Source organism: Falco peregrinus, chromosome 1 (assembly GCF_023634155.1).
Source record: "Falco peregrinus isolate bFalPer1 chromosome 1, bFalPer1.pri, whole genome shotgun sequence".
In the NCBI taxonomy this organism is placed as follows: Eukaryota; Metazoa; Chordata; class Aves; order Falconiformes; family Falconidae; genus Falco; species Falco peregrinus.
In genome coordinates, this window is record NC_073721.1 from 47220501 (window position 1) to 47232893 (window position 12393).

At 61.3% G+C, this 12393-nt stretch overlaps 1 protein-coding gene across 2 annotated transcripts; it reads left to right on the plus strand.

Moving 5' to 3' along the window:
• The first annotated feature begins 2294 nt into the window (after nucleotides 1-2294).
• Nucleotides 2295-10670, plus strand: PHF19 (PHD finger protein 19). Of its 2 annotated transcripts, none has more exons than XM_055815342.1 (15): nucleotides 2295-2447; nucleotides 3652-3852; nucleotides 4109-4190; nucleotides 4303-4398; nucleotides 4496-4596; nucleotides 4712-4860; nucleotides 5204-5299; nucleotides 5640-5708; nucleotides 6716-6836; nucleotides 7745-7812; nucleotides 7914-8084; nucleotides 8187-8274; nucleotides 8564-8649; nucleotides 8794-8889; nucleotides 9197-10670. In XM_055815342.1, the coding sequence occupies exons 1-15, from the start codon at nucleotides 2319-2321 to the stop codon at nucleotides 9546-9548; spliced, it is 1905 nt and encodes a 634-aa protein (XP_055671317.1). In that variant the 5' UTR covers nucleotides 2295-2318; the 3' UTR covers nucleotides 9549-10670. The 2 variants fall into 2 exon arrangements, with proteins under 2 accessions (XP_055671317.1, XP_055671326.1); XM_055815351.1 differs by lacking the exon at nucleotides 2295-2447 and adding an exon at nucleotides 2538-2943.
• Nucleotides 10671-12393: the final 1723 nt, after the last annotated feature.

Genomic DNA, 12393 nt, shown 5'->3' on the forward strand with positions numbered 1-12393 from the left:
CCATCAGCAGGTGCCGTGTTTGGGGTGCCCTCTCCGCAAAAGAGAGTTTTTGCTAAGGTTATCCCTGCTTACGCCCATGGTGAACTTGATCCAGTGTTTATGTGTCACATCATCTGCATTCCCATGGCAAACAACCAAGATGCTGCAAAGATAAACCACGGTGGCTGGGGAGGGGGGTGTAAACATCCCCATCAGCTGCTCCACCAGCACCATGTGGAGACAGGCTGGGATGTGCATGCGGCCCCACAAGTGCAGCGAATGACCCGCTTTGGGTTAAACCCAGCACCACCAACTGCAGCGAAGCAAGCAGCGGTGTTTGTCCAAGGGGAGATTATGGTGCAAGAGTTATTTTAATCCTGCGGTGACGCATCATGACTCACCACAGAGTTTGGTCGTTTGACTATTTTGAAGATGCGTCAGGTTCCCTGTGAAGGTGAAGGATGGTGTTTCACACTGGGGAATGAGCTGCCATTTTTTTCAGCTGCCTAAACCTCTGCAAACGCAGGCCCAGCCGCTGGGTGCAGGCACGGCATGGCATTGCTTGGCACGGCATGGCATTGCTTGGCATGGCATGGCACAGCAAGGTACAGGATGGCACGGCATGTTCGCCCCCTGCCCCCATCTTCACGTTGCACTCGGCTTTGCCTTGCACACGGGGAACTGCAAAGAAGAGGGGAGCGGTACCCATCGCTCAGGAGCCGCATTCCCCATCAGCTTCAGGGGTGCGGCGTCGCCAAGGGCCGGTCACAGTGCGAGGAATGCTCAGACACCAATGTTTTATGGGAAAGTTTGATTAAAAAAAAATTATTTATAACATGACAATTACATGCAGGTGTTTAAAAGGCGTTTCAGCACTGTGCCATTTATTCCTGATGCCTGGGGGGGCTTTTTCGTGGGTGTGCTGTGAACCCCAGCACTGAGGAAGCCACCCCACGGTGCTGCTGCCGAGCTCATCTGTTACAGGCAATAAAATCCGTATTGATTCCGCTTGCGCTTGGCCCAGACCCTGCACCAGGATTCAGCTTCTCTGCTGCCTTAGCAGGCCTGAAAACATTTCTGTTTTGGCAGCACTTTCCAACAAACAGCAAATCCTCAAGATTTTCTTCTTGGCACTGACCAAAGCATTTTTTCAGTGATTGATTTTCTCTGTTGAGATTCAGAGAAAGGCAACCCTCGTTTCTAGGAATCCCGAGGACCACAGGTTGGCCCCTCGTGCAGGATGATGCTGTGCAGGCAGGGCACCCCTGCCTGCGCCCCATCCTGGGGGGCCCGGGGATGCACTTTCTTGCCCGCAGCTGCCAGGCCGGGGGAGGACAGGCAGGGAGGTCCCTGTGTATGGCACGGGGTGACGGTGGGTGCAGGGCTGGCCCTGGGTGCCCTTGGGGACCCCCAGGTGCATGGGGGCATGGCTGGCAGGCAGGTGGGGTGATGGTGTGATGCAGTGTGCCCCGGAGGGGTCTGGGGTGTGATGGTGCCTGTGTGGGGCAGCATGTACCCCATGTGGGAGCAGTGGCAGGTACCCCACGAGGGGAGACAGTGGCGGGCACAACTTGGGAGGGGGAGCATCAGCAGGCATCCCTGGGGGGGGACACGGACATGACAGCAGCAGGCACCCCATGGGGGAGCAGTGGTAGGTACCCCACGAGGGGGGACAGTGGCAGGCACAACGCGGGAGGGGGAGCATCAGCAGGTACCTCTCGGGGTCACAGCGGCAGGTATCCCCGGGGGGGAACAGTGGCAGCTACCCGCCGGGGGGGGGGACCGTGGCAGGCACACCACAGAGGGGGACAGTGGCAGGTACCCTACGGTGGGGCAGGGACACCGGCAGGCACCCAGCGGCGGGGGGGACAGTGGCAGGTACCCCATGGAGGGGAGCAGCGGCAGGTGCCCCCGGGGGGGGGACAGCAGCAGGTATCCCGGGGGGTCACAGCGGCAGGTACCCCCGGGGGGGACAGCGGCAGATATCCCGGGGGGGGGACAGCGGCGGGTACCCCCGGGGGGGGACAGTGGCAGCTACCCCCCGGGGGGGGGGGACCGCGGCAGGCACCCCACAGAGGGGGACAGCGGCAGGTACCCTCCGGTGGGGCAGGGACACCGGCAGGCACCCCACGGGGGGGGGACAGCGGCAGGTACCCCCGGGGGGGACAGCGGCAGGCACCCCCCCCGGCGCGTGCCGAGCCCCGGCAGGGGGTGCCGGGCGCTCCCCGCGGGCCCGTGCCGTGCCGCTCCGTGCCGTGCCGTGCCGCTCCGTGCCGCGCCGCTCGGGGCCGTGGGAGGCGGCGGAGGCGGCCCCCGCTAATTGCATAAGCGGGACGTCAATGCCCGCGGGAGGCGCGGGGGAAGCGCGGGAAGATGGCGCCCCGCGCCCCGCCGCACGCCGCTCCCCGCCGCGGGCCCCGGGCGGGCGGGCGCTGAGCCGGGCCGGCGGCGGCAGAGGGCGGCCGGCGGTAAGGGCAGCGCGGCGCGGGCGGCGGGGGGCGCGGCGGGGGCGGCGGGGCCGCGGCCGGGCGGGCGGGCGGGCCGGGCCGGCAGCGCCTTTGAATGAGCCAATGGCGGCGGGGCCCGCGGCCGCGCTCCCGGGGCCGCCTGCTGCGCCCCCCGCTGCGCCCCCCGCCCGGCAGGTGCCGCCGGCCCCGGGGGACTGCGGCGGGGCGGGGGGTGGCCGGGTGCCCTCGCTCCCCTCCGCCGCCCGGCGCGGCACGGCAGCGGCGTGGCAGCTCCCACCCGTGACCGCGCGTCCCCCCCGTGCCGCCCCTCCGCCGGGCGCGCTCCCGGCACCGGGCAGCGGGGGGGGGGGGGGGGGGGGGGGGCGCGCGGACCCGCCTCCGCTTTCATAATCGCGGTGGCGGGGCGCGCTGCGGGGGACATGTCGCGGCTCGCTCCTGCCAGCCCCCGCCCCCCCCCCGCCGCCAGCCGCCTGCTCTCGGTCGCTCCCGGTTTACCGTAAGTTTGGCCGCTCCTGCCCGCCCGGGAAACGGCAGCGAAGGGCGCGGGCAGGGGGGTGGCCGCAGCACGGGGGGGGCGTTCGCGGTGTGACCGGCGGCGTGAGCCCACGCGTGGGGCCGTGTCGAGAGCGCAAAGAAGGGGGGGGGGGGCTGGTAAAGCAACTTTTGGGGCGTTCCAGTGATGCGCGTTGGGATGGCGGGGGGGTGGGGGGCTGCCCCCTTCCCTGCAGCCCCTCTGCGGCAAACCCGCTTCCAGCCGCTGTCCCGGTGGCTCGGGAGCCTGCGAAGCTGCTGGGGAATTGTCAATTCAAACCCACGTGAATTGTCAAGGTATTATGGCTGCGGTGCCCTGTGCGAGGCCGAGCCTGTCCCTGTGCCACTCGCCGTGTCCCTGTGCCACTCGGCAGGGTGGCCCCACTGCGGGAGCCCAGGCAGCCGAGGGGTTATTTCTTTTTTAAGAAGTTTCTATAATTAATTCCTGCTCAAGAGCAGCAAAGATTGCAGCGATCCCTTTGATTCCACTTAAACAAACCCGGCTCATCAGCACTTGTTCTGCGGGTCCTGAGCCCCCCCGCTAGCGGTGCTGAACCAGCTCCAGGCTCGGTGCTCCCGGGGATAACCCTCCGGGATGCTGTGCTTGGCCGCTGGCACCTTGTGGCGTGGGTGACTGCACGGTGACAGTGACGAGTGTGTGCATCCCCCCCAGGCTCTGCTGATGGAGACCGCCAAGCTTAACCCCATCATCCGGGATGTCTACGCGGCCGCGGGCCGTGTCCAGCGCGCGCCGGCCGGTGCCTCGGTGCAGAGGGGCAGCAGCTGCCGGGAGCTCATGGTCAAGCTGATGGAGGGGCAGTACGTGCTGTGCCGCTGGACCGATGGGCTCTGTTACCTTGGGAAGATCAAAAGGGTAATGTGGGCACCCAAAAGGGTAATGTGGGCACCCAAGGTGTAGCTAGTGCCCTTCCCTGGGTTGGCTTGTGGCTCGGAGGGGTCCTGGCCTGGGCTGCAGCATGTCTTTGGGCAGTGGGGGATTTTGGGTTGATGTCCTGCCCCTGGGTGTCACACCCCAAATGCACCCGACTCAGGGCTGGTCCCCCACGGTAAATGGGGAAGTGTTGGGAATGGGAGGTGATGCCCAGTGGTTCATCCCGCTCTCCATGCAGGTGAGCGGCTCCAAGCAGAGCTGCCTCGTCACGTTTGAGGACAACTCCAAGTACTGGGTCCTCTGGAAGGACATCCAGCATGGTGAGTGCTGCCCCATCCTCCCTTCCCACCACCGTGCTGGGAGGTTCTTCCCAGTACCATGGAGACGTGGCTGTGCCTTGGTCTCTCCGACTCTGCCATCCCTGTCCCGCAGCCGGTGTCCCTGGGGAGGAGCCCAAGTGCATCGTCTGCCTGGGAAAGACATCAGGTCCCATGAACGAAATCCTCATCTGCGGGAAGTGTGGGCTGGGTGAGTGTGGGCGCATCACCCTGGGGTTGGCCATGTACCCCCCCCAGGGGTGGGGGTCCGGCCAGCCTGGCAGTGCTGATGCCGAGCCCTCCTGCAGGTTATCACCAGCAGTGCCATGTCCCGGTGGCGAGTGGTGGCGAGGGCCCCCTGGGGACACCGTGGTTCTGCCGCCGCTGCATATTTGCCCTGGCCGTGCGGGTGAGTGGGGCTGCCCGGGGTTGCCAGCTCCGTGTACCACCCGCCCTCAGCACGGCGGTGCAGGATGTGGCCCCCCGGGCAGCTGCGCTGACCCCCGTCCCGCTCGCCCCTGCAGAAGGGGGGTGCCCTGAAGAAGGGAGCCATTGCCAAGACACTGCAAGCTGTCAAGATGGTGCTGTCCTACAACCCCGACCTGCTCGAGTGGGACTCCCCGCACCGGACCAACCAGCAGCAGTGCTACTGCTACTGTGGGGGCCCCGGCGAGTAAGACCCTGCCTGCTGGGGGGTTATCGTGCTCGGTTTTGTGGGGAAAAGCATTTACAAAAGGAAGATGGGATTGAGGGAGGGGATTTTTTGCCCCCAAAAGGGAAGTCTCCAGCTTGCAGGGCACTATGCTCAGGCCAGTGGCTTTGCTGCCCACGCTGCCTCTGCCACCTGGGTCTCCACTCACTCCTGGAGACATCGTTTGTACCCACTGCCGTGGCTGCAGAAAGTACAAGTTAGGACTTTCTCTCCCTGGCTGGGGGAGTCGGTGCCTGGGAGGGGGAATGGGGCAGTGGCTGCTACATGCTGCCCTTGCTGTCACCCACCTCCTTTCCCTCCCTAGGTGGTACCTGAAGATGCTGCAGTGCTACCGCTGCCGGCAGTGGTTCCACGAAGCCTGCACCCAGTGCCTCAGCGACCCCATGATGTTCGGAGACAGGTATGTCCCTTCCAGACCTTGCTGGGCTGCATGTTGGAGCTGGCTTCTCAGGGGGGTACTCATGCAGACACATCCCCAGCCTGGATCTCCCTCCCCGGGGGGCTCATGCACAGACACATCCCCAGCCTGTATCTCCCTGATCTGGCTGGGGCACCGATGTGGATGAGCCACCCCAGCAGCAGGCGGGTGGCCTCATCCCACAGAGCCCTGCTTCTCCCTGCAGTGCTGTCACTGGTGGCGCCTGGAGGAGCACTGTCCTCCCCCCAGCCCATCCCCAGGCCCTGCATGACTGCGGGGATGACCCCCACCCCCAGTGCTCTCCCTCCCCACTGTTTTCCAGATTCTATGTGTTTTTCTGCTCCGTATGCAACCAGGGACCTGAATACATCAAGCGCCTGCCCTTGAGATGGTAAGAAACATCCCCAGCTCCTTTGGGACATGCCGGGGTGGCCGCAGGGCATCAGTAGCATGAGTTCACAGAGCGTTTCCTACTCACCCCAGCCCAGCCTTGAGCTGGGGCTTTTGCTCAGCCACGGGCCCTGGGTCTGCAGCTCCTCCTGCCCGGCCCTGCAGGTTTCCGTGTTTCCCGGGAAGCTGTTTCTCCATATGCCCCAAACCTACTGTTTGTCCGGCAGCCAAGGGACACGTTAGCCAGGGGATAACTGCGAAAGGCAATCCGGTGACAAGTCATCAAGCTCTGTGATTAAATACAAGTTTACAAGTGGTACCATCTAGCGTACCTTCATGGTCTCAAAGCGCTTTATAACGCATATTAACAGCGCCAACAGCCCAGCTTTTCCCTGCTGTTCCCCTTGTGCTCAGCCCTGTTACTGGTGCTAATGAGCTGCTGGGATGCGGCTGGCTCAGGGATGTTGCATGGAGCAGTGCTGCAGGCTGGAAGAAGAATAAAGCAAATCCTGCAGGATACTTTGCATGGATTTCATTTTCAGAGATGCAGGTGTAAAATCCCACTGGATAGATTGGGTTGTTTAAGTAGACAGTGTAAGTCTGAGTAAGAGCTATCCTGCTCCCGTACCTAACTGCAGCCAGAGCACACAGCTGGGGCTTATTAAAAAGCTGGAAAACTGGGCATTCATCCTTGGAGCGGCATGTCCTCCAGCTCCTGGGCTCAGGGTCTCTGTGTCTGGGGTTCCCCCCAGCTTCAGGCAGCATCACACCGCTCCCCAAAGCTCAAGGGATGCTGTCCTGGCTATGGCATCCCCTGGGATGCACCTCTGAGCTGGGTTGCCTCAGCTGCAAGGTGTGGGGATGTCCCAGCTTCCAGTGGGTGGGTTTTGGGAGGCTGTGCTGGGGGCTGCACCGGAGCAGCACTGGCAGAGCAGAGCATCGTGGTGGGTACCATCCTGCCGGGTTGAGGGTAGGCTGCTGACCCTCTCACCCACTTTGCTCCCGCAGGGTGGATATTGTCCATCTCGCTCTCTACAACCTGGGTGTACAGAGCAAGAAGAAGTACTTTGACTTTGAGGAGATTTTGGCTTTCGTGAACCATCACTGGGATCCGCTGCAGCTTGGGAAGGTAAAAACACACAGCTTGGGCTCACCGGTGCTGCTGGGGATGTAAGCTGTAAGATGCAGCCAGCTGTGCCTGAAGCCTCAGCTGGGAGGGATGGGACCCTCCTTTCCTACAGCAGCTGAGGCTGGGGTGGAAGGGGGCCATGCTTTGGGAGTGCCTGCTCACTTGTGGCCAGCTGGTCCTCAGCTGGTCCCCTGCAGGGAAGGAGCTTTAAAACACCTGCCCAGTTCCTCTGGGTGGGCAGGAGCACCTGGCCTGGGGTGTTTGCACCCACTGGGAACACGCAGCAGCTCCCATGTGCTGTTCACCTGGCTCCGGGTTGGTGTCAGTGGGGTGTCCCCAGCGGCCAGTGTCGGCGGTGGAGGATGGCGGATGCTGCTCCCTGAGCTGGGAATGGTGTCAGCCCCTGGGCACGGACCCTGGGCAGAGCCAAGGGACCTTTCCCAGGGCTGGGGTGCAGCTGGGATGGGCAGAGGGTGAAGGGTGGGAAGGGATGTGCTCATGCAGCAGCCCTGCATCGATGAGTTTGGGCATCTCTGCAAAACCCCGCTTCGTGCAGCACTTGGCATGAGCGGCTCCTGCTCAAAATTAGCTTAATCACTTTTCTCTGTGTGCTGGGATTTCCCTTTGTTTGGGTGCCATACCTGACAAGTTTCCCAGTCAGAGCTAGAGCTGGGAGAAGTGCTAACGCCAAGGGTCGCTGGAAGCCAGTCACTGTGCCGGGATGGATCGGTTCTGCCCTGCACCGAGGGCCGCCGGTGCCAAAGGCTGTGTGGCTCTGGGCTTTGGCATCTCTCCCTCCCTGACCTCGGGCAGGAGCCGAAACCTGGAGTTCGGGTTCCCCCGTCTGTTTAGTTTTTGCATAACCACAGCGGGCACCGAGCCCTGCCTGACCTCTGCCATCTCCGCAGCTGACGGGCACCCCCATCTCCGAGCGCGGCCCCCACCTCCTCAACGCCCTCAACAGCTACAAAAGCAGGTGAGCCCCCGGCACGGTGGGGTGAGGGACACAGGGTGGGATGCAGGATGCTCCTGTGGCACCCCCCAGCTGAGGGCTGTTTCCTCCCCTCTGCCACCCAGGTTTCTGTGTGGGAAGGAAATTAAAAAGAAGAAATGCATCTTCCGCTTGCGGATCCGCGTTCCTCCAAACCCCCCTAGCAAGGTGCTGCCAGAGAAAGCCCCCGGCATGGGTGACGGCAGCTCCTGCGAGCTGAAGAAGAGGGGAAAAAGCAAATACGTCCATAAAGACAGGTGAGCAGCCAAATTTGCCTGGGCACCCCCCGCTGCTGCAGCACCCCATGCCCATGCTCCCCTGGGATGGCTTGGCAGCCTCAGCTTCCCCCTGCTTTGCAGCCTGCTGCCCCGGCAGCTCCAGCAGCAGAAGCGGCGAGCGGCGCGGCGCAAGAGGGCCAAGTTCCTGCTGGAGGATGCAATTCCCAGCGTGAGTCCTTCACTCCCTCTTCTGTGCAGCCATCCTGGGATTTAGCAGCCGAGTGGGACCCCCCTGGCCCCTCCATCCTTGGGGCTCCCCACGAGGTTCCCTGGCTTGTGCAGGCAGAGAGAGCACCCATCCCTCGCCCTGGGGTTTGCAAATGCTCCGTGCCAAGCCTGCTTCCCAGGGGCCGTGGGAAGGAGCGCGGTGGTGCCAGGGCAGGGGGGTGACGGCGCCGGGACCGTGGGCAGCACCGTGCCGCTCAGGGGTGACGAGTGAGCTTGTTTTCATGGCACAGAGTGACTTCACCTCCGCCTGGAGCACCAACCACCACCTGGCCAGCATCTTTGACTTCACACTGGATGAAATTCAGAGCCTGAAAAGGTCCGTGTGGCTGGGCCTGGGGGTGTGAGTGGTGAGGGGGGAGCGGTTTCAACACCCCAGTGTGAAGGGAGAGCTGGGGGTGGCGGTGGGGGGCCGGGGTGCCCCTTGCTCCGGGCTGGGGCTGATGCTGCATCCCATCCCCAGTGCCAGCTCGGGACAGACTTTCCTGTCAGATGTGGACTCCACAGATGCTGCCAGCACCTCAGGCTCCGCCACCACGAGCCTCTCCTATGAGTCCAGGTGAGGGCTGTGCCCCTTGCCCCCTTCCAGAAGGGTCCCAGTGGCATGGCCAGGGGGACAAGGGACTGCCCCAGCGCCCTGGCACAGGAATGTCCTGCACTGGGGACCCTTTCCCCCTCGCTTCCCAAAGCGGGCTGGCAGTCCCAAAGCAGCGCCGCCTTGCTCGTTGTGCAGGGTTGGAGCCATTGGTTTCAGTGGAATTCCCGGTGTGCTCCTTCTAGGCTCGCCGGGCGGCGGGCACAGCCAGCATGGTGGGGGACACCTTTTGGGTGCTGCCCTCACCCCTCCTCTGTCCCCTCCCTCACAGCCGGAGGACCGTGGGCAGCCGCAAGCGCAAGCTGGCAGTGCCAGCCTATGCCTCGGTGGGGGCGAAGAGGAGAGGTGGGGAGGTGGGCAGGCGCCCGGCTGGGGGCACCCCTGAGGGCAGCGAGGCAGCCTGTGGCCCGGACCGCCCAGACGATGCTATTGACAGCCACACCTTCGAGAGCATCAGCGAGGATGACTCCTCGCTCTCCCACCTCAAGTCCTCCATCAGCAGCTACTTCGGGGCGGCGGGCAGGCTGGTCTGCGGCGAGAAGTACCAGGTGCTGGCGCGGCGGGTGACGCTGGAGGGGAAGGTGCAGTACCTGGTGGAGTGGGAAGGCACGACCCCTTACTGAACGCCACCCGCCCCTAAACCTTTCCCGGAGCCGAACCAGAGGAGATAGGGATGATGGGGAAAGTCTCATCGTGAAGCAGAGGAGGGATGCTGGGAGGGCTGAGACCCCTCTGTGCTGGGGGTCCCAGCTGGAGCCGGCTCCCCGGGATCCACCGCGGGTGGAGGCAGTGCCTGAGCTGGCGCTGTCGGCAGTGCTGCCCAGGGGTGAAGCCCCCAGCCTTGCTGCCATAATTTTTTTATGTTAACAATTATTATTTTAGTGGCCATGTATATGCAAAGAGCGTGGCCCAGCTGCGCTTTCCCGATGGAGCAGTGCCAGTAAGAGCAGCGAGTGGGTCTGGCCTTTCCCAGAGGATCCCCCCAGCGTGGCTGGGTGCCCCTGGGGAAGCCCCTTTGGGGGTCTCATCCCATGACCTGGACTGCGTGTGGTAATGCACCAGCGCCATTTCCCTGTCCTTCTGACAATCATTGTGTTGGAAGAGATGAGTCAAAAGATACACCCTTGCCTTAAAACCACCGTGGGCATTTCACAGACTGGAGCCCGAGGCCTTTGTTCCTCCAGGAATCTTCATTCTGAACGTGCCAAATGAGCAGACAAACCAAAAAGGCCGAAGAGGACAGTGGGGGCATGGGGAGAGGGTTGTACTGGGGTCCCCATGGCCATCCCCATGGCCTCGTGGCTGTGCCTCGCTGGAGAGCAATTGCGCTTTCTGCTCCCGACGTAGCGTCGATGTTTGTGAGGGTGGGGGGTCTGTTTGTCTGCCGAAGAGAAGGAGCAGCCCCCTTCTTTAACTAAAGCAATACTGCCAGGTTGTTCAGGAGCAAAGCAGTTGTCTTTTTTTTAAAAAAATAACCTAGTATCGTCAGACATATTTGTTAGATTTCTTTTCTAAGATATATATATATATTTTTAATGTTGTCCTCGTCTGTCCCCTATCACTACATGGCTGTCCCATGGGGATGGAGGGTGGCGATGCTGGGGGGGGTGCATGGTTCTGCTCTGTCAGCACACCCTGTGCCTGTAGCCCCATCGTTGTTCCTGTGTGTGCTTGTGGGATCTGCCGACTGGTGATTGAAAAGGCGGTTTTATTGAAAATATACCGAAAAAAATTTGTTGGTGTAATTGGCATGAGAGAGTAGGTGGCGTTTGCAAACCAGAGGCCAAAGTGTGGCCGTTAAAAATCAACTTCTGCTTCAGCTACTGCTAAAATAACATAGTGGGACACCCTGTGTGGAGGGGAGTTGCCAGTTGCGTTAATTCCCCTAGCAGGCACCAGGCCTTTGCACAGCTGTGAGGTGGCGATGCCTCGAGCTGCTTCAGTCCTGTAGTAGGAGCCTGAATATTTGGCTTAGCAGGAAAAAGCATTTTAACTCCTTTCTGACAGTTTGCCCAGTGCCATGTGCCTGGTGGTGTGCTTGATGGAGGAGCTGTTGACCGCTGGTGCGGGGTGAGGTCTGGGGGAGAAGGCTCCATCCAGCTCCAGCCATGAGATGGTTTGAGCCGAGTGGGGTCAGATGTGCCTTGGGGAGAGGTGCTTGGCACCCTCAGGGTCTGCATCTCAGCTTATCCCAGGACGAGCATCTCTGGAGGGGCCCCATCCTTTTGGGAGACGCGCTGCCAGGACCCCTCATCCCTGGCAAGGAGGGGTGCAGCTCCTGCAGCCAGCCAGGTCACCCCCCTCCTGTCTTGGCTTTGTCACCAAAGGATTGATTTCAGTATTTCCCTTTGTCCAGTGCCTATGAAGCCCTTGTTATTGTCAGAGTTGCTGCCGGAGGGGCCGGGGGCTGCCAAAAGCTGTGCCAGGGCCGAGCAGGGTTATTCCCGTGGGATGTGCCAATGGACATTGCACTTGTGGCAGTACCCATAACACGTGGCCCTGGTTCCTCTGCTCTCCCTCTCTGTTCCCTCTCCCCCTGGCCTCTTGCAGAGAACTGAATGTGGAGCCTTTAAAAATATTTTTGTTGCAGAGTATATTTTGCATTAGCTGTAATAGATACTATAACGAGTCTGTGCACCTTCTAAAAATTTATGAGTTCAGGTTGCTGCTTGTAATAACCAACTCTTGTTATACCCAAGTTGTAATTAATATGTCTGATGTACAATTAAAAAGACATTTTTTTCTAACATAGCTGGTTCTTTGTAGTGGCAGGACTACTGAGTTTGGGCGCTGGAGGTCAGTGTGTGCTCCTGGGCAGATGCCCAGTGCCCACCACAATGCGGCTGGTGCTGCTGGGTCATGCTGTGCCAAGGTGAGGTGTGCCCTCGGCCGGAGAGGTGCTGCTGTGGAGCACAAGAACGGCAGAAGGATGCAAAGGGAGGAATGTGGGTGCAGCCGTGAAAGGTGTGGGGACAGCAGGGGACAGGGACACCCTTTGCAGTGATGGGTTTTGTAGAGGGGGGTGGCCCTCACTCAGTCCCACTGACTGGTGAGGTCCCAAATAGCCTCCATCCACTTAACCTTAGCTTAAAGCTTGGACACAGATCTCCAGAGGTCCCTTCCAACCCTGACCATTCTGTGCTGCCGTGATAACTGCACAACATAGCACTGACAGGGCTAAGCAAAGCTCAGCTTTGGGTGCGGTGCCAGTGTGGCCTGGGGGTGCTGGTGTTCACTTGATGTGCTTTGTTCCTTTTTGCCAGATGAGGTGCCTAGCTGGTACCCTGTTTCTTTGGATTTAGCGCTAAAATCTTTCCTGCTCTCAGAGTTCAGACCACGTTCACTCCTGTCTTGCCTTTCCTGCCCCTGTGAGCCTTCCCCACGCTACCTCTGGTGGTTGGTGGGGCCACGCAAGCCCAGGGACCCAGCTCTTGATGCCTGCAAAATGCCTTGTACCACTTCTCCATA

Bases quoted from the DNA above. Each gene is read 5' to 3' on its own strand.
- PHF19 (XM_055815342.1), top strand. From the start codon at position 2,319: ATGCCCGCGGGAGGCGCGGGGGAAGCGCGGGAAGATGGCGCCCCGCGC. The intron at 5,300-5,639 runs GTATGTCCCTTC...ACTGTTTTCCAG, and splicing joins CCCATGATGTTCGGAGACAG to ATTCTATGTGTTTTTCTGCT. The intron at 7,813-7,913 runs GTGAGCCCCCGG...TCTGCCACCCAG, and splicing joins CTCAACAGCTACAAAAGCAG to GTTTCTGTGTGGGAAGGAAA.